Here is a 27,773-nt window from a genome sequence, read left to right as displayed (position 1 = left end):
GGGTGGGGCCGCGGAGCCGAGCGCCGGCGGCCTGGGCGAGCCGCCTCGCCGCTCCTGAGGCCTCCCGCCGCCCCGGCTCTCCGGCCCCCGCGCCCGCCTGTCCGAGAGGTAGGAAGAGCCCGCCGCGGGCACCGCCGCCGGCGGGGTCCTCGGTGGCTCCGCGGGTTCGGGGAGCGCCCCCGGCCCCGCCCCCGCCCCCCCGGCCCCCCGCGGTCCCCCTGCGCTCCTGGCTCGGCGGCTGCTGCCGGAGACCGGCTGACCGGCCGCAGGTTGAGCCCGAGGGGTCGGGGCCCCGAGGGAGAGCGTCTGGGGGTTCTGCGCCTTTCGGAACGACTTCGCCTCTTTCCAAACAGAAATCCTTTCTGGCGTACAGACTATGAGATTTAAGGTTTCAAGACGGTCCTCGTTTTAGGAGGACTTTGTGCTGACGACTGGGCCAGGGCTGGATTCCCCAGCGTGAACCGGGCCTGTGGGCCTCTGCGGAGCAGGAGCGCGGAGCGCGGAGCGGGGAGCGGGAAGCGGGCGGCGGGGAGCGCGGAGCGCGGAGCGGGGAGCGGGGAGCGGGCGGCGGGGAGCGCGGAGCGGGGAGCGGGGAGCGGGCGGCGGGGAGCGCGGAGCGGGGAGCGGGGAGCGGGGAGCGCGGAGCGGGCGGCGGGGAGCGCGGAGCGGGCGGCGGGGAGCGCGGAGCGGGGAGCGCGGAGCGGGCGGCGGGGAGCGCGGAGCGGGCGGCGGGGAGCGCGGAGCGGGGAGCGGGGAGCGGGCGGCGGGGAGCGCGGAGCGGGCGGCGGGGAGCGTGGAGCGGGGAGCGCGGAGCGGGCGGCGGGGAGCGCGGAGCGGGGAGCGCGGAGCTGGCGGCGGGGAGCGGGGAGCGCGGAGCTGGCGGCGGGGAGCGGGGAGCGGGCGGCGGGGAGCGGGGAGCGCGGAGCGGGCGGCGGGGAGCGGGGAGCGCGGAGCGGGCGGCGGGGAGCGCGGAGCGGGGAGCGCGGAGCGGGCGGCGGGGAGCGCGGAGCGGGGAGCGCGGAGCGGGGAGCGGGCGGCGGGGAGCGGGGAGCGCGGAGCGGGGAGCGCGGAGCGGGCGGCGGGGAGCGCGGAGCGGGCGGCGGGGAGCGGGGAGCGCGGAGCGGGGAGCGCGCGGCCTCCCTCGGGAAGCGGCGTCCGACGCCCTGGACGAGGGCAAAGCCCGCTGCGCTGAATTTATAAATGAAGCCTGTTTACACCAGCTGCTTTGGAACTAAGAATTTCCTGCTAATAAATATTAGTGGTAGATGGATACACGGGAACGTGTATGTGTTTGAAGGGCCAAAATCACTTTGCCTCCTTTTGTTTTCACTTTTATTTGAGAAATAATTGGTCCCAATGGACTATTAGCTTAATTCTTTTTCTTTTTCTGCAGCAATGAAGACACTGTAGGGATTTATTTTTTATTTTTTTAAAGATTTTATTTATTTATTTATTCATGAGAGACACACACAGAGAGACAAGCAGAGGGAGCCCGACGTGGGACTCGATCCTGTGTCTCCAGGATCACGCCCTGGGCTGTAGGCGGCGCCAAACCGCTGCGCCACCGGGGCTGCCCTGTACGGATTTATTTTAGCCGGTTTCAGCAAAAGCGTGGGACCTGAGCCTGGCATGATGCCATTAGCCACTGAGAATATTCACTACTTCTTACTCTCTAGCTGATACATTTGAAATTTTTCTGCAAATGCTTATGTGTGAATGCTATATAGAAGCATTTTTAAATGTGCATAAAAAAGACCTACGTTTTTGTTTTCTCAAAACGATTCTCAAGCCAAACATTTTAAGTAGCCAGTCCTGGTATTGGGAACAACATGTTGGAAGAAAACAAGCAAACAAGGTGAAAAGAGAGAGGAAAAGACAGGAAGGAAGGAATCTTCTTTTTTAAAAAACAACAATGCTTTTTTATGCAGCATTCCACTACATTGTGGGTTGCTCTGTTCAGATCTTCAAATTAATGGTTGAGCTAGTAAAATTAAGCATTTATTTTTGAAAGCTTAAGAACATTTTAAAAAATCCATAGCCTGATTTTTTAGGTAGGCTAGTTTATTTTATAGTGTGATCTGTGTGATATATATGTGTATATGTATATGATCACACTCTTCTGCGCTTTACCGGTCATTTTCATAAGAAGAAAAATGTGTTATACTCACAAAATCAGTGTTATTAGGAGCTGCTTTAAAAAATCGTTTTTATGGAAAAGCAAACAATTTGAGAGGAGCCAGTTCAACTTTTGGGAGCTGGGGAATGCTTGCTTCTCTTACTCTGGTTACTGAGATCAGTAACTCAAAAGGAAGCATTTTATTCCCCTAAGTGCCCACGCTTGCTTGGAAGATACAGTGATGCTCACCTGCTATGTTTGGCCACACTTCCCAGTCTGAAGTTCAAGGAGAGGATTGGATCAAATCTATGCTTAATAACAGCAAAATGCAGTTTTTTTTTTTTTGTTGGGGAGAGGAGGGAGGGGATCCCCTAATCATCTGCCTAATTATACTTCAAATCTCTGCTTCCCTTTGAGGAAATAAAGTATTTCCTTTGTTCAACCAACTCCTATTGAAAGAAAGCTAATAGAGACACAGTTTTCTTTCCATTGAATTTTTTATTTTTTTTTATTTTTTTATTTTTTATTTTTTTTAAATTTATGATAGTCACAGAGAGAGAGAGAGAGAGAGAGGCAGAGACACAGGCAGAGGATCACACCCTGGGCCAAAGGCAGGCGCCAAACCGCTGCGCCACCCAGGGATCCCTCCATTGAATTTTTTTATTATTTTAACAGTCCTTTTAATTTCATAAACTTCTATCTTTTCTAAAGAGATGTAACGTATATATTTAGAATATAGTATCTTATTAAAATATATTAACTGTGGATAATGGAGGAATGTAAACCTTAAGAAAATAGGTAGTCGATTATGTTTAGTAGCCCATCGTTTATTAGACTTTAGTATGAAAAAAATTGGCAAGCGCCTTTGACTCTTATTCTACAATCTTAATAGTCCTTTCATATCAAAGTAAGTGCCTCCTCCCACAAATCATTCTGAAGCGCAGGCCAACAAGGTCTATCCTGCCCTGTTAGGTGGTCTGGGAAGATTGGTGCATGAAAGCCACATCTCAGGATAGGTGATGCATAGTGACAGTGACAAGTATTGGAAAACTGATAGACGATGATAATTGTTATTTATCTTTTCTCTTTAGAGTGCCCTGAACAAGGGAACTCAGTGTCACATGGAGGTCACATTGAATTGCAATACTCTGGGTGTCTTTTTGAAAGATTTGATGGTTTTGATATAGCTCCTGGGCATTAAGAAATGAAGCGATCCAGATAACATACCACTTGTGCAAGAAGGACAGTTGGTTTTAAAACCATTGGTAGAAGCCTGGTCTGTACAGCACAAAGAAAAATGAAAATCTGGCAGAATTTTAGCACATTGATCAGTGTGAACTGCCAAGCAGATAAAGAGGTGAAAATGTATTATCCAGATTGGCTCTAACCTTTGATAAAATTCAGCGAATAACTAAGTCTCCACTTAAGTATGTGTTACAAAGTGATCCCTGGATGGCGCAGTGGTTTAGCACCTGCCTTTGGCCCAGGGTGTGATCCTGGAGATCCGGGATTGAATCCCATGTTGGGCTCCCGGTGCATGGAGCCTGCTTCTCCCTCTGCCTGTGTATCTGCCTGTGTGTGTGTGTGTGTGTGTGTGTGTGTGTGTGACTATCATAAATAAATAAGAATTAAAAAGAAAAAAAATTTTTTTTTAAAAGTATGTGTTACAAAGATAAGAGGCTTGGTGTTTTGTAAAGATAATCCTGGTGTGGAGAACATCTGAATGTTCTTAACTGGTGAGCTGTAATGGAACAAAAGACACGTGCAATTATAAATCATTTTCCTAGGGAACATTAGTGTCCTCCCTCTTCTCTTTTCAGTGGCACCTATGATGTTTGACTTCTTTTTTTTTTTTTTTTTTTTTTATTTATGATAGTCACAGAGAGAGAGAGAGAGGCAGAGACACAGGCGGAGGGAGAAGCAGGCTCCATGCACCGGGAGCCCGACGTGGGATTCGATCCCGGGTCTCCAGGATCGCGCCCTGGGCCAAAGGCAGGCGCCAAACCGCTGCGCCACCCAGGGATCCCTGATGTTTGACTTCTTAGAATGTTTTTGCCATTTCATGAGTACTATTTTATGAATCACCTTGAATAGAGGCATCATTTGTTTGAGTTTCTAATTTCAGGTGTTTTTGAAACAAAAAAAATTCACAGTTTGGATGTGACAAAGGACATGAGGAGACCAAAGACCTGGGATTTTTCTGATCAGAATGAAACAAATGTTGAAAGACTTTTCAAATCTGTTGTTGGTGGTGCTCTGTGACTATGGTGAGTATAGTAGGTATACTTCATGCTATCAGTATCAATTAAGAAACATACATGTGAGGTTTATAAGTGCATAGATGTTGATGACCTTGCATGAAGGAAGCAGGGAAGAGTCTGTAGTACCATACCTTTTCACCTGGAGTCCTTGCAACCCTGGGTTCTCTTAAGGTTTTGTATATATTGATATAAATTTCCCTTTCAATGTATTTTTAAATCTTTTTAAAAAAAAGAATGACAAGTCACTGTCATTTAAACAAATTGGAGACAAATGTTTTACATTTGTCAAATGTTTTACATTTGACAATTGTGTTACATTGTGTTCTCTTTGATTTCCTAGGAATTCAGTATTATGCATTTGAACTCCACTCCATGCACAAAATGTTTTTTTAATTGGGATTCTCTGTAAGATTTCACTCTACAGGAGAGTTTTGCAGTTAGAATTCTATCTTTGGAGCCAGTCCAAATTTCAATCCTTGCCAGTTGTATGCCTTAGACAAGGTTCTTGTGACATCATAGGGCTGTTGTGATGATAAAATATAAAAGGCAAGACACCTTGACTGAGCAAATAAGAGGTGCTTACTGTTATTCACTGTTTCCTTCATTTAGTTTTGTTTCAGTGAAAAATCAAGTTCATTTTTTAGAGAGATTTAAGCAACTACTGAACCAACAGATTCAATAGTATAAAACTTACTACTTTTCTTTTGATTTTTGCCAAATATTTCGTAGACGTCTCAGCAGTTGACTGTATAAAAGTGGAAATTATTTTCAAATTGATGAAGAAATGTGATCTAAAGGATAGAGAATCCTGCCTTGTGTGGTATCAGTGGCACATCCACTTAAATGGACCAGAGTGTGCACTGTTCATTTTGTCCAGGGACTCTCTTCCCTCACTCAGCCTTTTCTTTCTAGGAAGTTTATTTAAACAAGAAGATGCTTGATTTGCTGAAAATCAATCTGGATTCAATTATCTTAATGTCATTTATCCCTACTTGAAAACAAGTCACTCTGCATATAACAGCCTCATCTAAAAAATTATAAAAGTGCTCTTGGTTTCATAATGATAAAGACATCAGAATTTTCCATTTACACAAAATCTGCAAGGATGTTTGTCATTGTTGAGAACAAATATCTTACTGGAGTATAAGAATAAAAGTTCAGTGAGCATAAAATAGAGCATAGAAGTTGAGTGTACCTGCTGATAATGGAAAAGGAAGTATTTTCCTACACGTGGGTTTTTCCCCGTTCTCCACTTGATATTGATCAAAGTATACCAGTATACCATTAACAGTTGTTGTTGTTTTTTTTTAATATTTTATTTATTTATTTATTTATTTATTATAGTCACACACAGAGAGAGAGAGAGGCAGAGACACAGGCAGAGGGAGAAGCGGGCTCCATGCACCGGGAGCCCGACGTGGGATTCGATCCTGGGTCTCCAGGATCACGCCCTGGGCCAAAGGCAAGCGCTAAACCGCTGCGCCACCCAGGGATCCCCAGTTGTTGTTTTTTTAAAGCAACATGCTTATACTGAGATACCAGTTACTTTAATAAAGGAAAGGGAAGGACGACTGGGTGACTCAGTTGGTCAAGCGTCTGTCTTCGGCTCAGGTCAGGATCCCGGGGTCCTGGGATCAATCCTGCATCAGGCTCCCTGATCAGCAGGGAGTCTGCTTCTCCCTCCTTCTCTACCCTTCCCCTCTGCTTATGCTTTCTCTCTTAATTGCACTCTTTCAAATAAAATCTTTAAGAAAAATAAAGGAAAGGGGAGAAGGGAATTGAAAGGATAGAGAAAACTATACTGTAGGAGCCAGAAGGTGGTACAACCAAATTGCAGTTTTCTAAATGAGGATGTATTCTCGTCTGTAAAAACAAGAGTTCTGTAGTAAAGTAGCAAGTTCTCTCTTCAGTACACACTTGCTGTCTGCACTGCTGGAACCCATCAATTGTATCTTTTTTCTCTGCTACTTACTGGGCATGTGTGTCTTTTTAATTGATTGGCTGTTCATCAAATCAGAGTCTGATCTGCCTCTTGACAATCCCTATCATCCACGAAAGGGTTTCACTAGTTAACTAAGTGGTATGTGGTCTCGATCTTAAAGTGCATCAAAAACCGTCCTGCTCCATGAGATTCAAATTAATCTGACCTCTGTTCTCAGTCTTAATTCCTTCCTTGGGCTGTGGTGAGTGTTAGAGTCTCTTTAGCCACCTGTTTACAAAAGAGTGCTAAGGAGGTTCTGAACCAGGCCTGAGCTCCACCAGAATCAGCTACCATCCTCACCCCTTGACTCGTTTCCTTCCAGAAGGGAATATCTCTCAGCCTCTGTTTTGACTAAAGCTAAAACAAAACAAAACAAAACAAAACAAAAAGCTTTTATTGTATGATGGTTTTCAAGCAAGTGGTGATCAAGCATTCAGGTCTATCCAAATTATATATTTTATTTCATCTCATCTTAAATAAGAAATGGGTGAAGTGCTGAGCTATTTAAAAAAAAAAAAAAAAACACCTCTATGGGCCAATATATTCATGTGCTGATTCTAATGATCATTAACTGAGTACATGTAAGGGTAGATTTAAAGACGACCAAACCAAAAATATATTGAGGCCCTTTGGACATATATATGATACAGTATAATATGTGTGTATTATATAAGACAATCCTAATAAGAATAATAATACTTACACATGTTATTTTTCCAGCCAAAAGAGCCCTGCAGTGTCTTAAATCTAGAATTTTTTTTATCCTAGCCATGGGCCAGCTGATTGATGCACTGCCAAATTCTGTCTCCTTTGATACGTATTTGGATAGGGTTCAAAGTAGAAACAAGGATTCCTGTGTGTTTGTGTTTTTTTCTACTCTTTACTTCAGCTGTTCTGATGTGTCTCTTTTTTAAAAAGCTATGATTAATCTTAACTAAGTGATACTTGTGGACTAGTAGTCATCTATCACTTCTAGGCTAGCTGTGATGTCATTAAAAATTGCTAAGGACAAGCCTGGCTGTGTCATAAATTTTATTCACTCTGTCCCTTGGGTGACCCATGAAGAATAAAGTGTCAACATTTCTTATTCATCTAAAAACTTCTGCTTCATACAAACCAACAGAACAGGTTCCCTTACTGGTGAAGATGCTTAAGTACTTGTCTTGAATATCAAGAAAATGATAACTTTGAGGTATATTTAGGGTCTTCCATTTTAAGTAATCTAGAGCAGTTTGTACTACATCATTTAAATCAAATTTTCTCACTTTACTGTGTATCCATTTCCCCAAAAGACCTAAACACCAGAATATGATTTATTAAAAACAAACAAACAAACAAACAACAAACCTCACCTGTGTGAATTTGAAGCTCTAATTGGCTTTATTAAGCAATTCATGTATTGGGCACCATTCCGTCTAGCAAGTAGAGATGGCCCGAGGAGTTGCACAAAATGGAAGGTTTTTATGGGAAGGAGGGTGGGGCAAGAAGTTATTAGCAAAAGAACAGAAAGGATTGTTTCAGTCCAGGAGTCTTCTTTGTGTGTGTGTGAGGGGGGTGTGGTCAACAGGTTTTTTTATGGTGGTGGTAACCTCACTAGTGCGGATCAGGAATTTTCAGATTGACAGAGGCAAGGCCACATTCAGGGGTTAGGTTGAAACTGCAATTAAGTCTTGGTTTCCTGTCCTGGGTGGGGGCAAATGTCCTCATCTGGGCTTGTTTTTCTTTTCTTTTTAACAGATTGAGATGAGGAAAGTGTGGTATCAGATTTACATTTTGAGAATTGTCAGTTGTTATTCTTGCTTTATGGATTTTCACTGCAGATGGGTTACATTGTTGAATGTGGTGCATTCAGGGTATTTACCTTGAATCATTGTTTTAAACATAACCATGAAAGCCAAAGATGAAGGCCCAGAGCTATGTTAGAATGGGGAATGATGCAGGCAGGGCCCAGCATGACTGGCCCAGGACCAGCACTCAGCATCATTGTACTTCCTCTTTGACTGAGTTGATACTTCTCTTACGTATAAAATGCTGTTTTCTTCAATGTCACCAATACTGCTGCTCCATGATCTCTTTGTAAAACCAATTCTGACACTTTTGTTTCAGTTCTGGGAGAAGCTGACTATCTCCTCTTGGGAAAGCCAGGCCATGTAGCTCTAAGCAACAGCACGGTGTCTGTGGATTTCCAGTATTTCAGTGGTGCTAATGGGACCCTGAGGAATGTATCTATCCTATTGTTGGAGGCCAACACCAATCAGACTGTTATCACCAAATACCTCCTGACCAACCAGTCACAGGGAACACTCGAGTTTGAATGCTTCTACTTCAAGGAGGCTGGAGACTACTGGTTCACGATGACTCCAGACGCAGCTGACAACAGCACTCCAGTCCACCAGTGGGAGCAAAGTGCCTTTCTCAAGGTCAAGTGGCCCGTCTTCCACATTGACTTGAATAGGACATCCAAGGCAACGGAAGGCACCTTCCAGGTGGGTCTTTTTACCAGTCAACCACTGTGCTCATTCCCCGTAGACCAACCTGACATCTTGGTGGACGTCATCTTTACCAATAGTCTTCCTGAGGCAAGAACGAGTCCAAGTCAGCCGCTAGAGATAAGAAGCAGCAAGAGGACAGAACTCTCTCAAGGTCAGTGGGTTGAGTTTGGCTGTGCACCCGTGGGGCCAGAAGCCTATGTCACTGTGGTGCTGAAGCTGCTTGGCCGAGACTCGATCATTACCTCTACAGGACCCATTGACCTGGCCCAGAAGTTTGGGTACAAACTGGTGATGGTGTCAGAACTGACATGTGAGTCCAGGGTGGAGGTGATGGTACTGCCTCCACCATGCATCTTTGTCCAAGGAGTGATCACAGTCTTCAAGGAGGCCCCAAGACGCCCTGGGGAAAGGACCATTCAACTGGCTGAAAACAGCCTGATGTTGGGAGAGAGGAAAACAGTGTTCAACTGCACTTTGTTTGACATGGGGAGGAATAAATACTGCTTTGACTTTGATGTCTCAAGCAGAAGCCATTTTTCTGCAAAGGAGAGGGAGTGCATGCTAATTCAGAGAAACATAGGTTGGTATTGAGATTTAAAACATGTTTTAATCCAACTGATGCCCTCCTGCAATCGAAATTATTATTTTGAATCTAGGTGAACTTAATTTTCTGTGAACTACACCATCATTTTTTTGGTTCACGCTTCATAATGTCCCAAATGGCATTATCATTCTTATCTGAAGAATTAGGAATACTGGCAAGCAGACCCAGCTCACCGCTTACTTCCCTAGGTCTCAGTTTCTCCATTAGTAAAACAGGGATAATAAGAGTATCTACTTCAAAGAGTTGTGACAATTGAATGAAATAAGTGTGCACAGTTCTCAGCATAGTGCCTGGTGTAGAGGAAGCACCAATAAACCTTAGCTATTATTGTATTATATCTTAAAAAACTATGTTATTACATCATATGGCAAATCCTTGGCAGGTATGAGTAGAATTCAAAGCTGAATCTTGAACTGTATTTGGTTAACTTCTGGCTTCCTCTAGCTGAGCATGTCACTTTCCTGTTATAGCCTTCATTACAGGAATGAGTTTCTTTAGAAGTGAGATTTCCAAACAAGATTTCTAAAACCTTCAAATTCTAATTTTTTTGTGTAATGCCCTACCTAATCACAAAGAAGTGGGGTTATTACAATTCCATCCATGCCCTGTGCTCCTCACTGCATTTCTTTTCCTTTTCCTGGGTGTAAGCCTGGTCTTGGCAAGAGATTCATCTGGCAGAGATTGTCTGGTTTGCATATATCTTCATCCCTATTAAGCCCCAGGCCCCCTGACAGCCCAAGCCTCTGACTGTCTTTGGAACCCCAAATGTTTCTTACTCCAAATGCACCCATCTCCTCACTTAGAAGTCCATTTCCTTTGACTCTCTTCACACCCCCTAATCACTTCCCTGCTTGTACTTACCTCTCCATCCAGCCTAGATTACATGGCCCATCCCTATCATCCCTCTCCTACCAATACCCTAAACTCCTCTGCCATCTTTTTCTTCTGATGCATGAATCCAGCCATCTGCTGGCCACTCACTGCATGCAAGCTGCAGAGGGCCACATACAGGTGGACAGGAGCACCGTGAATGGGTTATGCCTCCCCCCTCAGCTGGACCCATTATGCTACCCTGACCAGCTCTGCTCCTATTCTCTAGAAAAGCATCCCTCAGACCTCAACCCCTGCCCCATGGCTGACTCTCAGAGCTGAGTCTGTCTCCTGCCACACAGGGCAGCTGGCATCCGTTAGGTATGTGCTCCCTTGACCTCCCATAAAATATCTGTAGACCTGTAGTCATTGTTCCTCCTTTGCTGTCACTATGGAAGAAGTGTTCATTCTTCCCCTGGACTATGGATCCCAGTCCCTTTGCTCCTATCAGGAATTCTCTGTTAATCATTATCCCCTCTCTCTTCTCTGTCTCTATTCCCTTACTGGCTCATCCCCATCAACTTTGAAATATATACTTAATTCTCTTACCTAAAAACAAAACAAACACTGCCCCTCAACCCCTGGTTCTCCTCTAGATGATCCTAACTTTCTCTGTTTTTCCTTTTATAGCCCGAGTTCTTGAAAAAGTCATCTGTACATTGTAGTTTATTTCCTCACCTCACATTCACCTTTCAACCCACATGCCTCTCCTGAAAATGCTTTCACTGAAGCAACTAGTGCATGACTTCCAAGGTCGCCAAGTCCAGGGATGCTTTTCCACCTGTATTTTCTGTGACATCACCCTGGACCCTCTTCTTGCTTACCTCCCACTCCCCTGGCCATTCCTTCCTCATCTCCCTTGCCTGCCAATTCTCCCACCTGGTCACATCCATTAATTCTCAGATTTCCACATCCTATATTAGATCCTCTTTTTTCACTCTTCACACACCTGCTAGGTGATTAGCATCCTAATACTGATGGCTCCACATTGGCATCTCTCCCCAGCACCCAAGTGCTACTGCATAGCTGTCACCCTCACATGTCTCTCGGGCATCTCAGAGGACTCAGACTCATCACCTTACTCCCTCAACCTGCCCCTCAGTATAGGCTTTCACCATCCATTTCATTGTTCAAACCAGAAGCCTGGGGGTTTTCCTTTTCTTCACCTCCTATAAATAATAAATAACTAAGTCCTATGGGTTTTGGCTTCGTGGTGTCTGAATCCTGGTTTAAACTTCCATCATTCATTAGCTAAGCTATGGATTCCTGATTGATTCCAATCCCTGCCATGTCCACTTCATTCTCTCACTGCAGGCAGAGTGATTATTTAAAATTCAGGTTAACTGAGACTGTTCCCTGCTTAACATCTGTCTGTCACCTCACTTGACCTGATGATGAAAATCCACAGACCCCCTAGAGCCAGGCAGGCTGCCCAACCCACAGTCATTGTATCTGGGTTGGAGTCTCCACCCACCTTCACCTGGTTGACATTAGCCTATCCAACCCCAAGTCTCCACTTGGATTACTCTTCCTTGACCCCCCAAACTAGTTAAATTCCCTTGGTGTAAGCTGGCACAGCATCCTTCATTCCTCTTTCATGGCATTGATCATTTCTGTCACGGCTCATTCAGTGTCTTTCTCCCCATGCCCCTCACCCTTATCCTACCATCCTGCTATGGCAGGGAGCTCATTGGGTGTGAAAAGCCAACTTGTGCTACCATGAAGTTATTTATGGTATATATTTGGCCCACTTAGTATGCTTGGCACATTAATAGGTGCTCAATACATGTTTTATTAAAGTGAAAATTGAACACAAATGTGGCCACTCCAGGTATTAGTAAGAAAAATTGTATTAAACTATATTAATCATCCAAGATAGATTCGCCATCTCAAAAGAAGTTACTTGTTAGGAGAAAAAAAAAAATCTAATTGAATTTAGTGGAAAAAAACCTAAGGAAATAAAGATATTTGGGCCATTTGATTAAACACATTGGGAGCAGGAGGTCTACTCTGTGGCTCTCCCAGCTATTGGGGTTTCCATAGATTCTTCTACTTGTCTAAAGACTGAGTTTTCCCCCCCACAGCAGCAGGGAGGAGACCCTAGAGAGAGGCAGAACAAAGGAGTGGTTCTTTGTGTTTCCAGGCTGAGGGTGGCAAGGGGTTCCCCATGGAGCTGCAGCAACTAGACACAACAGAGCATCAAGACCAAAAGCCATGCCTGGAAGAGCTAATGCTTCTGGAGACCCCAGGAGTGTGACCACCCAACAGTGGCTTTGACTCCAGCTAATCAGTGACATTGATGCTAGCTATGGGGCCTCAAGCTTTCCAATGTTTTAGCATAATAATTTATGACTGGATCTAGTTCTCTTCATTTTCCACTTATATTGACAGTTGGCTTTTTTGGGCAAATGGTATCATTCGGGGACCCCACTGAATCCACCATGATTTGTGCGAGCCAATGCTTCCACCAATTTCTTATTAGTTTCTTTTGAAAATGGAGTAATGTGTTTGATATGTTTGTCTCTTTTTCTAAATATGTCTTCAGACCTTAAGATAGTATGTAAATAACATTTTATAGAAGGATATGTTGCCACAAGTGATTATTTATGATCTTCATTTATCTTACTTAGGATGAATGTTTCTATTTTTCTCTGCAGAAATGTTAATGTATTAGGTTATGGGATGCTACCTGAGATCCTGCCAGGGGAATATTAGTAACATATGGCATGGCACTGTAATAACTTACAAAAATAAATTGAGAAATACTAAATCCTAAACATCTTCCCAAGGTTTTCAGACAAGGGAGTATATAAATTTAGGGCAAAACTTGATAATTAATGATAGAGGGTATGAAGTCATAGTTGCATAATTTTTTTAACTTAGGGTTTTTTTTTATAAATGAAAGTATATATTTAATATATAGCTTCCTTAATAATTTAAATTTTTAGACTTTTTGCTTCTGTGATTAGATGGTCTTGTTTTTTCTTCATAATGACTGAACAAGAGTTTTTTTTTTCCCAAGAACTGTCAACACTGTCAGTTCCTTCCTATTTGCAGATTGTGTATTATCTTTTTAATTCTCTGCCAGAATCTTTTTAAGCCACTTGTCCACTTTCTGAACCAGTTTACCTAAAACTAGAAATTATAATTTTAAAAGTTCATATAAGCAGATCCTTAGATGCTTTAATACTCCACAGTTCTCTGAAAGTGAATGAAACCGTAAACCCTTCCAAGAGTAAACTTTTCTTTTGGGATTCGTTAGGAATATCCTCTCAGGATATGCAACATACTGTGGTGATCATCTGACATAATAAAGCTAATATTTATATAGTGATTTCTTTGTACCAGGCACTGTTCTGAGTGATTTACAAATATTAATTTGTTTAATCTTAACAATGTTTTGAGTTAGATTTGTTATTTTGTCAGTTTTATAGGTGAAGAAATAGAGGTACAAAATTAACTTGCCCAAGGTTAAGTGGCTTAAACCATTACTGGTGGTTGATTGGCTTTTTCCATTATTCTATACTGCCTCCCATAGAATCAATTTATGTCAATTTATGTATTAGACTATATAAAACTTTTAGATTGAAAAAAAGTTATATTTCCTCCTCACTGGTTCATCTGGTGCTGTCCACTCCTCTTGAAAGATGTGAAACCCACTTTGGAATCCACTGACTCAGGCACAAGCATGATTTGGCCAATATAAGTGAGTCTTGTTCTGTGCACAGAAAACCGGAACTGCTTATCCACGTGTCTTTGCTCCATTTGCTGCTTTTAGTTACTCACTCTCGTCTATAGGACTTTCTTATAAGCATGTTTTGTTGAGTTGCTTTAGTTTCTTGAGCAAAGTGTCTTCTAGGTGTGAATATTTTAGGGGCTATATATTCTTTCAGATAGTCTTGAGGGCTGGAAACAAATCCCCCTTTTCCTATTCCAGACAAATTTTGCTCATTCAGAATTAATATTCTCCATAGTAGCCTGGAAGGTATTTATCCTGGCCAAACAGGTTTGTTATGTAGTGTGAGTGTGGGTATGGACATCTAACCAGGCCAAAACAAAACAGCTTTCATTCATAAAGTAAGAATATTTGAAATATTGGTTATCTTGCTCTTCATTTCTAAAACATGAACTACAATTGTCTAGTGACTTTCCATTTGCCTAGTATTTCCCTCAAAAAGTTATTGGTAGAAATCTTCAGGGAACAGGTAGAATTGCTCAAGATATTTTTTAAAATATGCCTGATTAAATTTGTTTATTGCTTTGAGTGATTTCCTTTATTTCCTGTTTGATTAATTTGGTTTACAAATAAAAGGACATACGATATAGCTTCAATGTTTTTTTTATTCTTGATTGTCCTATAAACCAGGGTTTTACTTCCAAGGGAAAAGGACACAACATTTGAAAATGTAATTTTTGACATTAAGATTCATGCTCTTATTAAAACTTTGATTTTTTTTCTGGCTATTGCTAATGGAAGTTTTGTTTTTAGTTTGACAAATAACTTTATATATTATATTTATGTGAAGTAAGAGTTAAGAAAGAATAACAAGAAGATTCTTAGCATTTGTGGTTTTACTTTTTGTGGCCTTGAATATGAGCATAAGAAAAGGATAAACTATGCATTGACTTAATTTTCAATTTAGATTTCTCAGTAGTGGAATTCCCAGTAGATTTTTCAAAAATAAATCACTAAAGTTTAACTTAGAAAGACTTTTGTATGAGAGTCCCAAAGCTTTGCAGGCATGGGGGGCTTAATATCTGAATAGCTCTGAAGTTTAAGTACAAAGCTGGCTCATTGTTCTTCCATCTGAAGAGCTGCAGTGTGATCTGAAGACACAGAACCAATATTGTGTTCAGTTGGACCTCTGGATGGAACATAATTACCACACCTCAGTTGATGTTGGTCCAGGATAGTGGTTTGTAATGCTCCCACTCTTGTGAAAATCCCAGAGACTTTTAATTGCCATAAAGAACTCCTATTCTGTGACTCACTCCAAAGATTGCACCACTTAGATTACCTGAGAATATATTTGCCCTTTGTGTTCTCCTTATATTTTTGTAATGCTTTATATACTTTTGCTCTATTGAGTTATTGTCCATAAAGGATAAAAAAAGACTTTTTACAGAGGGTGCCTTGAGTTGGCATGACCTGGGTCTTGAGGTTGGTTGCATACTGATAGAGAAGGGTCTTAGGTTAATTTTTATAGGGAACTATTTAATTATTCTATCTGGCAGTGTTTGCATATATGCCTGAAAGAGATAATTTGCAGGTGTCAGTCAGTAATAACTGTTCTGGGAGTATTTTGTATGTATTTTTAAACTCTGATGTTAGGTGCATCCCCATCTAGCATTGTTGAGCCCCTTGCTGAATTGATCCTTTTATGATTATGTAATGTCCCTCTTTATCCCTGGTAGTATTTCTTGTTCTGCAGTCTACTTTGTCTGATATTAATATAACTACTCCAGTTTTCTTTTAATTAATGTTCACAGGTATAACTTCACCCATCTATTTACTTTTAACCTATTTGTGTATTAAGTTTTTTTATTAAACATTTTTTAATTGAGTATAGCTGACACACAATGTTACATTAGTTTCAGGTATACAACATAGTGATTCAACTTCTCTATGTATTATGCTATGCCCACAAGTGTACATACCATCTGTCATCTGTCAATAGCATCTGTCATACAATGCTATTAAAACCTCATTGACTACATTCTCTATGCTGTGCCTTTTATTCCTGTGACTTACTCTCACTTCCCTTCATTCATTTTTTCCCTATCCCAACACCCCCTTCCTTCTGGCAACTATCAGCTTGTTCTCGGTATTTATATGTCTGATTCTGCTTTTTGTTTATTCATTTGTTTTTTTAGATTTCACATATGAATAAAATCATATGGTATTTGTCTTTCTCAGTCTGACTTATTTCACCTAGCATATTGCCCTATAGGTCTATCTATACATGTTTTGCAAATGGCAAGATCTCATCCTTTTTTGTAGCTGAGTAATATTCCATTGTATGTATCTGTATGCATGTGTGTTTATGTGTGTACATCTTCTTTATCCATTCATCTATCAATGGACATTTGGGTTACTTCCATATTTGGGGTATTGTAAATAATGCTGCAGTAAACATTGGAGTGCATACTTCTTTTTGAATTAATGTTTAAAATAAGTTTCTTTTAAATAACATATAGTTGGGTCATGTTCTTTTACCCAATTTCACAATCTCTGTCTTTTAATTGGTGTGTTTAGATTATTTACATCTAGTGTAATCATTATATGGTTGGATTAAGATCTGTCATCTTGGTATTTTTATATCTGTTCCATCTGTTCTTTGTTTCTTTTTCCTCTTGATTCTGCCTTCTTTTGTATTAATTGAATATTTCTTATGACTTACTTTAACTGTACTGTTGGTTTATTTTTTATACCTTAAAATATTTTTTACTGGTTATTCTAGAGTTTATAGTATGTACCTTTAATTATTCTTTTTTTTTAAGATTTTTAATTTGTTTATTCACGAGAGACACATGGAGAGAGAGAGAGAGAGAGAGAGAGAGAGGCAGAGACACAGGCAGAGGGAGAAGCAGGCTCCATGCAGGGAGCCTGACGTGGGACTTGATCCCCGGTCCCCAGGATCAGGCCCTGGGCTGAAGGCAACTGTAAACCACTGAGCCACCTGGGCTGCCCCTAATTATTCTTGATCTATCTTTGAAGTATAATATTTTGATTCACATATAGTATAAGGACCCTATTAACAGTATGTGTTCAATTCATTATTCCCATTCTTTGTGTGATTACTGTCAAAAATTTTACTTTATATATGCTATTAACACATACTACAATTTTTCTCTAGCCATTATATTTCAGAACATTTAAAAATAAGGGGAAAATGAATTTTATCTTTTCCTTTATAAATGCCATTTCCAGCACTTTTCAATTCTTTGTACAAATGGAGGGTTTTTACAGGTATCACATTCCTTCTGCCTGAGGATTTTCTTTTAGCATTTCTGTAGTAAAAGTCTGCTAGTAATTAATTTCATTCATTTTCCTTTGTCAAAGAAGTCTTTCTCAATTTTTGGAAGATACTTTCACTGGATATAGAATTGGGTTGGTCAGTTCATGGGTTGGTCATTTTTTTCTTTCATTACTTTAAAGATATTACTCCATTATACTTGGCATGCATGACATGAAGCCTGCTGTATTTCTCTTTATTCTTCCATATGCAGTGTGTTTCCACCTTCTACCTTCCCTCCTGCACAGCCTTCAAAATTTTGTTTTTAGTTTTTATCAGTTTAAATATGGTGTGTCTGATTTTTTATTTGCTTTTTTGTATCTGTCCTGCCTGTTTTTTTCTGAACACCTTAATGTAACTTAGTATCTTTCAATCTTTCATTAATTTTGGAATTATTTCATTAATCTTGGTCATTATTTGATTTTCTTTTTCTCTTCTGGGATTCTAATAGCATGAATGATAGACTATTTGATATTGCCCCCCAAACTCTTGCATATCCTATTGGTTTATTCACTCTTTCTTTTTGATCTTTGTGTCTCAGTCTAAATGATTTCTACTCACCAATATTCAGATTTATTTTTATTTTCCTTAGCTCTGTTGAGTCTACTGGTGAGCATTCTTCTAAAAGGCATCCTTCATCTTTGTTACCATGTTTTTCACTTCTAGTATTCCATTTGCAGAATTCTTCTCAGTTTATAAATCTCTAATGAAATTGTTCATCTGTTCATCTTGTTTGCCTTTTCCACTAAAGTCTTTAATATTAATCATAGTTAGTGTAACTTCTCGCTCTGTTAGTTCCAATATCTGGGTCACATTTGAATCTGGCTCTCTTGATTACTTTATCTCTTGATAGTTTTTTTTTCCTGCTTCTTTGTATGTCTTGTAATTTTTTATTGCAAGCTGGACATCTTATTTAGAACTGAAGACACCACTAAATAGTACTTATGTGGGGAAATGGGCATACCCTGTTTTTGCTAGGCCTTTAGTGTGGGGATCAGGTCAGTGTACTAAGGAATTAAGCTGTGTTTGGGTTTGTGCTGTTGCTGTGGCCATTCTCAGGACATGACAGAGTTCATAATTTTGCTAATGTTACCTTGCAGTTAGTGTAGGAGTTGGCTTGCCAAAGAGTTTTCCTCCATGCTTCTGTTGCACCCTCAGCTTTAGGCTTGAACCTGCACCTCAGAGAGGTTTTTGCCTGTCACCATTGTCCTTGCTCTAGCAGTAGGTTGTTGTTATTAGATACTTGTAAATTGCATGGTGCAAGATAAGGGTTAGGCAATGAGAGCTAGAGAGCTTTTTCTTGTTCTAGTTCATCCTTAGTCGTAGACAGAGATGGAGCCTTTTGATGATCCAGTGATAGAAGCTCTCTAATAGTCTGGGCCCAGTATATTTTCTGCTCCTCTCCAAGGGTGAAGGATTACCTTCTTTTTCTATTCTCTGTGGCATTAGATCTTCAGTGGTGCCCTTAGAGTGACAGGGCTTCTGCTTTGTCACTAGTGGTTGAGGCTGTTGTTGGTAGAGCTAATAGGGAAAAGCTTCCAGGTGAGGTTTGTGTCTTTCCCACAGTGCCACCCCTCCCATCCTTAGGCTTCCATCACAAGGGAGGCTTTCTCTGGTCTTGCACCTACCCTCAGTCCTTCTTACAAGCATTTGGTAAGATCCATGAAGAAGAGCCTGCAAGTGGATACAAATTCCTATTGAGTTTGTAGCTCCCAGGGGGTCTATATTCTCATGCTAGCTGGGGGCCAGTGTCCCCACCTGTGACCTTAAAAATTCATTCTTGCTATCTCATTTTTCCAGCCAGTGCTATGCTCTTGTTTCCTTTATTACAGCATCCTGAGGGGTGTTCTTTCTTCTGTTTTTCCTCAGACTTAGGCTCTTCTGCTAGCCCTCTGTCTGCCCTTCTTCTTTCATAATCCTTTGGCCCCACTCTGAATCTATTCTTTCTCCAGTTATATCTCATACTACTTTCTAAGGTTCTCCTCTTTCTCTAATCAACTACTAGGCTTCTAGTAGTTCATTACATTTTTAGATGATTTCTCACTAGCTTTTAGGAGGCCTGGTGCCTACCCCAGGAAGCAATGTTTGTATTCTGTCTTTCCTTATAGGAGCTCATCTTTCCTTATATTTCAGGCCATTTGGTTGCCCTGTGACTTTTGTTCTCTGATGGATTCCAAAAAGGTTAACATTTTGCAAATTAAACAACTTTCCTTTGTTTTAAGGGTTATTAAGCACTCTTTCCAGCTTTCCACATATTTGGGAATGTTTTTATGTACTGACTTTACAAGGCCTGAGATTTGAGTTTGCTGCTTCATTTGGGTGCAGTTAAATTCTGATTCTCGAATGAGCATTAAAAGTATGGCTGATGTCCTTGCAGAAACATGGGGACTGTGGCAGCCGTGGAGCCAGTGCAGTGCCACGTGTGGTGATGGTGTCCGAGAGCGACGCCGTGTGTGTTTGACTCCCTTCCCCTCCAGACCTGGCTGCCCTGGAATGTCCTTGGAGACCTCTCTGTGTTCCCTGGAGGAGTGTGCTGGTAGGTATTCTTCTTTCTTTGGGAATCTCTCCCCAGAGGGACTGTTGAACCTCGGCCTGCCTGAAAATCACCAACCTGAATTCCGAGGTGGACTCTATTATTGCTGCTGGCTTTACCATGGCTGTGTCCATTAGTGTGTCTATAACGGGGAGTAGCTTGTCAGATGATGGGGTCAGTGAGATGACTGAACACAGTGAAAGACAGGGAAATGATGACATGATCTAAATTAAAAACTCAGACATATGAAATCATTTTTAAAAAGACAAAAACAAGAGGGATGATCATTTCTTCCTAAGATATTTTTAATTTTGCTTTTGTTTTCTTATTTATCCTTCCTTTACTTCTCCCCCCCCCCCCCCAATTATGGAAGAACATCTCATCGTCTCAGAGAAGCCTGAGGGGACCACATAGACTATTATTTGTCAAAATGGGGCAAGTCACCCTTTCTTATCGCCTGCATGGCCCTAGCTTTATTCTTTACTACCCCTACCAAGGAGGAGGTAGTGGGGACATTTCTTCTTATGACCTAGAGACTGGCCTTTCCTTCATCCTGTCAACATCTTGAAAGCACTTAGTAAGTGCTCAATGAGTATATGATGTGAATGGTTTATAGATGTGATGCTGATATGACTTAGGTTTGCTTCAGCTTACGGAGTTGAATTCCATTCTTTTGCTACAGGTTACAGTAATAAGAATCCTTGCTCTTCCTACATACCACCTCACTTACTGATCTACAGCCAGTCCACCATTTAATTTGCCAGGCTTTGCTCTGGTCCTGACTTCTTCCACACTCTAATTCCAGGTTAGAAAACCATTGCTAATTCCCTGTCCCTTGGGATCTGGGGGAGTTAGATAGGGTTCCTTTGTGTGTGTTTGAATTTCAGAGTACCTTTTAGCCAAAACTACAGGCACCTGGCAGCAACACCTTGGCCAGTGTCCCCACCTGTGACCTTAAAAATTCATTCTTGCTATCTCATTTTTCCAGCCAGTGCTATGCTCTTGTTTCCTTTATTACAGCATCCTGAGGGGTGTTCTTTCTTCTGTTTTTCCTCAGACTTAGGCTCTTCTGCTAGCCCTCTGTCTGCCCTTCTTCTTTCATATTCCTTTGGCCCCACTCTGAATCTATTCTTTCTCCAGTTATATCTCATACTACTTTCTAAGATTCTCCTCTTTCCCTACTCTTTCTTTATAAGTCTCCTTCATTTTCACAGTTCCTTTCTTGGATATAACTATCTTCAAGTACACCCACCCATTCCTCTCAATTCTGGGATGTCATGCTGTGTTAAGATATTTTATTTAGAGTTCCAGAATGAATGAATGAATGAATGAATTCAAATGAATTTAAAGTCAATTGTTACGGCTTCTACTGCACCTTTAGAAGTGACAACAGTATCAGCCATTGATTGATCATCTGCTATGTGCCAGCACTTTAAATACATTATCTCTCTTATTTGGGACGCTGAGGCATAGAGAGGGTAACTGACCTGACCAAGATCAAAAAGCTAGAAAGCAGAGGACAAGATCTGACCTATCTTGAACACCTTGCCTATCTACACAGGCCCAGTCTAGCTTTCTGGAAGCATCAACAACCTGGAATTAACAATCATCTTTGAGGATAGGTGAAATTATTCATGTTTTGATGTCTTAATTCTTTAATATTGGAATGGAACTCAAAACATGTATTATAAATTAGCAAAAAGGGTTAAGTGCTATAGACACCCCTACTTCTATAAGTGGTCCTTAGATAAATGCTTAGGTGGATAAAAATGATCATTTCTTCCAAGTGTTGTTCTTTCTATTCAACCTATTTCATACTGCTTGGAAGTGTAAAGATCTGTTCACAGGCTGCTTAGCATCAAGAAATTTCCTTCATTTCAGGTGAAAGAGAGAGTAGACGGGGCAGAGAGGGCTGAGGTCAGCAGCTCTTCGGCTTTTCTCTAGCCATCATTTTGAAGGGAGCCAGCCATAGCCAAAGAGAACAGCTAAGTAAAGAGGTCCATGATGTGCAACTGCATTGCTGCTCCCCACGGATATAAGTAGCCACTGTACATGAAAGAAATAAGACAGGAAACAATTCTTTCATCATTCAACTGTGTTCAGCTGATTGAGAGTTTAGAGTTTTGTTTGGCTTTGAGAGGATGTTTCTATGTCAAGTTCTATGTTAATTTGGCCATCTTGTTCAAACAGGAGAGTGAGAGGATTTGTTGTCATTGTACCTACATTCCATCTAGTGGAATTATTGATCATTTTGCTATTACCTTTTTAAATGAATTAACCTAACATTTATTGGAGACCAAGTATGTGTAAGTTACTGTGACTGGGGTTAGGAATGTATAGATAAGACATGTTCCTGTCTGGAAGGTACTCATGATATAGTAGCTCAGCAGACACATAAATAGGCATAATATACAGTACAATGTAGAGCCTGCAGTGAGAAAGGTATCCATAGCAGGCCATGGAAGCTTGCGGAGGTGAAAATTCATGCTGGGAATACCTCCTTTCTTGGAGATGGTGATATTCGAGCTGAAGTTTGAAAGCTAAGTAGGTGTCGTCCTAGGTGAGCTAAGTGAGAAAGGGAATTTTAGCAAAGGGAGCAATGGATGAAAGCATGGAAGAAGATGGCACATTAAGAGACCCAGAGAACTGAAATTAATTTAATGTATCTAGAGCATAATGTGCCAGGAAAGAGTGGAAAAAATGAACCTGAACAGGTAGGCAGGAGTCAGATCCTGAGGAGCCTTGAAGGTTTGGCCTGTATTTCAGAAGTTGTCTCTTTCAGCTGTAGTGTGGAGAATACATGGGAAGGGGTAGGCGTGGCAGCAAAGCCTCTTAAGAGTTTTTCAGTAACCCAGATGAAAAGTGAAATGATGGCTAGTGGGGATGCAGAGGAGAGAGGGACTCAAAGATTCTAGATATGATGAGTGATGAAGAGGGAAGCATCAAGGATGAAAACCTGGACTCTAGTACTGGCAACTGTGTGGACACTGGTGCCATTTCCTTGAGATTGGATATACGGGAATGAGGCACAGATTCTAGGGGAAAGATGATGAGTCTTGGGCATGTGGAAATGAAGGTGTTGGTAGGACATCAGTGGAGAGACCAGAGCTAATGGACCCAGGTTGAGATCCAGATCTCCTTGCTCCAGAGTTCATGTTCTTCTTTTTCAAATTAGATAAGACAGCAGAGGAAACCATCAATAACACAAAAGGGCAACTTACTGAATGAGAAAAGATACTTGTAAATGATATATCTCATAAGGGTTAATATCCACAAAATATAAAGAACTTGTACAACTCAACAAACAAACAAACAATCAATCTGACTAAAAAATGGGCAGAGGATATGAATGGACATTTTTCCAGAGAAGACATACAGGTGGCCAACAGACCCATGCAAAGATGCCCAGTGTCACTAATCATCACGGAAATGCAAATCAAGACCACGGTGAGATAATACCTCATAGTAGTCAAAATGGCTAGTATGAAAAATACAAAAAATATAGTAACACTTAATAGTAAGTGTTGGTGAGGACGCAGAGAAAAGAGAATCCTCATGCACTGTTGGTGGGGATGTAAATTGGTGCAACCACAAGAGAGAACAATATAGAAGTCCTTCAAAAAATTAAAAATGGAAATACCATATGATCTAGTAATTCCATTACTGGGTATTTACCCCCTAAAAATGAAAACACTAATCCTAAAAGATATATGAACCCCTATGCTGACTGCAGCATCATTTACAATAGCCAAGATATGGAAGCAACCCAAGTGCCCATGAATAGGTAAGTGTATCCATTTATCAAGAAAAAGATTGTGTAAATATATAGTGGAACATTACTCAGCCATTAAAAGAATGAGGTCTTGCCATTTGCAACAACATAGATGGACCTGGAGGGTATTATGCTAAGTGAAGTAAGTCAGACAGAGAAAGACAAAATACCATATGATTCAATTTATTTGTAGAATCTAAAAAAAAATAAAACAAAACAGGAAACAGACTCTTAAACACAGAGAACAAATTGGTAGTTGCCTGAAGGAGATTGGAGGGGGATGGGCAAAATAAAGGAGATTAAGAGGTACAAACCTATAGTTATAAAATAAGTCATGGAGATGCAAAGTACAGCATAGGGAATATATTTTTTAAAAAGAGTAGAATTTTTATATGGAGGTGAAAGAATCAGTTGAAAATGGCAATTAGGAATGAGGAAAGTGAGGAATACTCCCTGCTGGTGGTCCCGTTTGCTTATTAAAAAAAAAGTATGTACCACAGCTTACACCCAAGAGAGTGGTCAGGGGGAGCCATGTCCTGTAGTCTAGTCCTCAGGTAAGGCTAGGAGGCAAAGGGAAAGGTTCTGGATGTAACGAATTTGGTTATCCCACTGGGGTGGCAGAAAGGAGAGAGAGAAGCAGTGGGAGGATGGGTCATGGACATGACACGTGGAACGGGTGCTGATAAGAGCATGTGGAAAAAAAGGGGACAGGAAGGTGACTGGAAGGCCTTGAAGGGTGGACAGTGACAAGAAGGAAAGAGAGGTGATGGTAGTGGCATTAGCGGGCTTTAGGTTCCCAGGTATTTAAGTGTCAGTACAAGCTGAGGCCCCAGGTGGCATCTGAGTCTTGATGAAACATTTTGATGACCATGGGACAAACCAGTCGGAGAGAAGAGGGAAAAAAGGCAAATCAACATCCCATGGAAGGAAGCAGGGGAATAGATAGCTGGAAACTGAAGAGTGAGAAGCAGAGGTTTTAACCCTCAGGAAAGATAGTTTCTAGATATTAGAAGGGAAATGTAAGTTGCATTACATTGCCTAAAGATTTATTTTCATCTAATAATTTCTCAAGATGTACAATTTTAGGTACAACCTACCTGAATTATTTTGCATGTCAGTTTTTTTTTTTAAGATTTTATTTATTTATTCATGGGAGACACACAGAGAGAGGCAGAGATGCAGGAAGAGGTAGAAGCAGGCTCCCTGGGGCGGGGGTGGGGGGTGGGGGGTGGGTGGGGGGAGGGGGCGGATCCCCGACTCATCCCAGGACCGGGGATCACGCCCCGAGCCAAAGGTAGATGTTCAACCACTGAGCTCCCCAGACGTCCTGCAAGTCAGGCTTCACACCTGGTCAGCGTTTTCCCACGTGCATCTCAAAGGTACATCGAACTCTAGATGTTTACCGTGTTTACCTTATCTTAAGCAAAAACCTTGATTTTTGCCTCGAAATCGCCCTTATGCTGCTGCTTTGTGGACCATTCGAGACCCGCGTCGCAGGAGTCACCCTGATTGTCCATCTGCTCACCTCAGTTCTGGGGCCCTGGTTTCTGGTGTCTGAGCTGCCGGCAGAGATGCGTGTGTAGGGCCAGAAGCCCGGTCCTCGTCTCCCTCCCTTAACTGCTGGACGAGCCGAGCCAGCCCAGACCCTGGAAACCGCGCAGGGAACAGTCCCGGGAACCCAGCCGCTCTTCCTCTCCCGCAGCCCTCCAGCCGTCCAGCGTGTCTCCCCTTCAGCCCCAGGGCCCCGGGAAGTCCAACAACGTCGTGGCGATCACCGGGATTTCACTGTGTCTGTCCATCATCGTGGCCACCGTCCTCGCCACGCTGTGGAGGAGGCTCGGCCGCGCCCCCGAGTGCGCGTGCGGGACGCGGGCTCGGCGCAGCTCCACGCGCGCCCCCGGCCCCGGCTCCCGGAAGCGCTCGGACGAGGAGACCATCTGCGAGCTGGGCGGGCGGCGCGGGAGCGTCTCGGACGCGGACGCGGACGCGGGCGCGGGCGAGGGCGAGGGCGACGGGCCGGCGGGGGGCGTCAGGGGCGCGGGCATCGCCCTGGGCTGCAGGCGCAGCGGGGCCCCCGCCCCCGAGGACGACGGCTCGGGCAGCGAGAGCCTGCAGGCCAGCGCCCAGAAGATCATCCCCCCGCTGTTCAGCTACCGCCTCGCCCAGCAGCAGCTGAAAGAGATGAAGAAGAAGGGCCTGACGGAGACCACCAAGCTGTACCACGTGTCCCAGAGCCCCCTGACCGACACGGCCGTGGACGCCGCCGCGGGCCTGGGCCTGCAGAGCCCCGCGGGCGCGGCCGCCGACAAGCTCCGCAGCAGAGCCCCGTTTCCCGAGCAGCCGGCGGGGGGCGCCGCGGCCGGGCCCCCCTGCGGGCTGGACTTCCCCAGCGTTCATGCCAGTCGCGCCCTCAGCCCCAGCCAGACGGCGATCCGCAGGTCAGCCCCGAGGCATGGGGCGGGCAGAGGGGTGCTGCTGGAGAGGAGCCACCCCAAGGGCTCCCACTTCAGGAGGACGTCGAGTTTCCACGAGGCCAAGCAGGCCCGGCCTTTCAGGGAGAGGAGCCTCTCCACCCTGACCCCACGGCAGGCCCCCACCTGCAGTGCCAGGGCGCGGACCTGGGACCAGGCGGACGACAGATTCCGGCCTCACAGTCGAGGCGCTGCCCTGCTGCCGGAGAAACCTGACCACTTCCAAGGGGCAGGTGCCACCAGAGGTCCCTTAAGTCCTCTCCCTAAATCCTACACCCTGGGAGAGCCGGCGAGGAAGCCAGACCTGGGAGACTGCCACCCAGGCTTCATGGCGGGGGGTGACAGAGCTCAGAGGGGCCCGTCCCCCAGTCACAGGAGTGTCTCGAGGAAGCAGCTGTCCCCTGCTGTCCCCAAAGACAGCTACCAGAGGGTCAGCCCTCTGAGCCCTTCTCAGTGTAGAAGAGACAAGTGTCAGAGCTTCCCAGCCCACCCTGAGTTCGCCTTCTATGATAACACCTCATTTGGCCTCACTGAGGCAGAGCAGAGGATGCTGGACCTCCCGGGCTATATTGGGTCAAATGAAGAGGATGAAACCACAAGTACCCTCAGTGTGGAGAAGCTGGTCATCTAACCTAGATCAGCCTGTGACTTCACACAACTGAGGTCCTTTGCCCAGCTCTTGGTATCAGCTGCTCACAGTGGTCTATGGGCTGATTTTGTACATTAGGATTGGGTGGCAAGGAAGTAACTGAAGTGTATGCATGTGTTTTAATTCATAAGGAAGAAGTTACTTATTTTGAACTTTTCCCTTTGTTATCCTAATTCTCTTGGTTTATTACTAATAAGTTCAATAATAAAATTTAAATGGGTGAAACAGGGCTTGGTCTCATGTGGATGTGAAAGAGGGCAAATGTGACTTTAAGTATGGAGTGCTTTGAACACTTTCCTGGCAGTGTCCAACATGAAGTAAATTTGAGAGTCTCCACAATAATGAGGGCTGGAAAAAGTTAACTTGTGAATATAGCTCTGAATTAGAATTCATTAAGTTCTAAATGCTTAAGAATTGATTCCTGAGGGGGTAGTATTGAATGAGTTTCATGTTTGGTTCATCAAGTCACTTATGACTGGTATGTACTAGACTACCTAGAAAGGCTGATACCACAAGATATTCCACAAGAACTTTCATGCCAGAGTTGGGTGAAATCTTAAAATTTTTTTGTGCAACAAAGAGACTGGTGACTCAACCCCAAATTAAGTGAATTAATTCTGCTTTGGAGAAATAATATAAAAAGCTGACTGTTCAAGTAGTGAGTCAAATGAAGATCTATCCATATATCCATCATTGTTTGAAGGAAAAAGTATACATTTTAGAAAGGAAAATATGTCTCCCGAGAGAGTATCAACTAGAACATGGGCAGTGGGTGCTGTCAAGGACACTGACTGGCATTAGGAGGCTGACTGTGTGTTCCTGGACCAAATTGGCAGCCAAGACCCTAGGGGGTGTCATTCTGAAACCAATGTGTATATGTCTCTAAAGATGACTTTATCATGTTACTCAGACAGTATATGAATCTCAGGTATATGGAAAGCAGGTAGATTATGATATTATAGCTTAAGTTTTTAAATTGGAAGAATGAAGTAAAGAAGAAAATAGAGA

At 42.8% G+C, this 27,773-nt stretch overlaps 1 protein-coding gene across 2 annotated transcripts; it reads left to right on the top strand.

Moving 5' to 3' along the window:
* On the top strand, window positions 1-26,994 carry THSD1 (thrombospondin type 1 domain containing 1). Of its 2 annotated transcripts, none has more exons than XM_072720096.1 (5): window positions 1-108; window positions 4,242-4,383; window positions 8,465-9,430; window positions 19,718-19,876; window positions 25,348-26,994. In XM_072720096.1, exons 2-5 carry the CDS (start codon window positions 4,326-4,328, stop codon window positions 26,745-26,747), a joined length of 2,583 nt encoding a protein of 860 aa, XP_072576197.1. In that variant the 5' UTR covers window positions 1-108; window positions 4,242-4,325; the 3' UTR covers window positions 26,748-26,994. The 2 variants fall into 2 exon arrangements, with proteins under 2 accessions (XP_072576197.1, XP_072576198.1); XM_072720097.1 differs by having other exon boundaries at window positions 3,993-4,383.
* The last annotated feature ends 779 nt before the right edge of the window (window positions 26,995-27,773 follow it).

The sequence above is a fragment of the Vulpes vulpes genome, chromosome 9 (assembly GCF_048418805.1).
Source record: "Vulpes vulpes isolate BD-2025 chromosome 9, VulVul3, whole genome shotgun sequence".
NCBI classification, from domain to species: domain Eukaryota; kingdom Metazoa; phylum Chordata; class Mammalia; order Carnivora; family Canidae; genus Vulpes; species Vulpes vulpes.
The sequence above is the reverse complement of the archived record's forward strand: the minus strand, read 5'-3'. Positions and strand labels throughout refer to the sequence as shown.

Coding starts and splice junctions, on each gene's coding strand:
- THSD1 (XM_072720096.1), top strand. CDS start 4,326: ATGAAACAAATGTTGAAAGACTTTTCAAATCTGTTGTTGGTGGTGCTC. Junction 4,384..8,464: donor GGTGGTGCTCTGTGACTATG/GTGAGTATAGTA, acceptor CTTTTGTTTCAG/TTCTGGGAGAAGCTGACTAT. Junction 9,431..19,717: donor GCTAATTCAGAGAAACATAG/GTTGGTATTGAG, acceptor ATGTCCTTGCAG/AAACATGGGGACTGTGGCAG.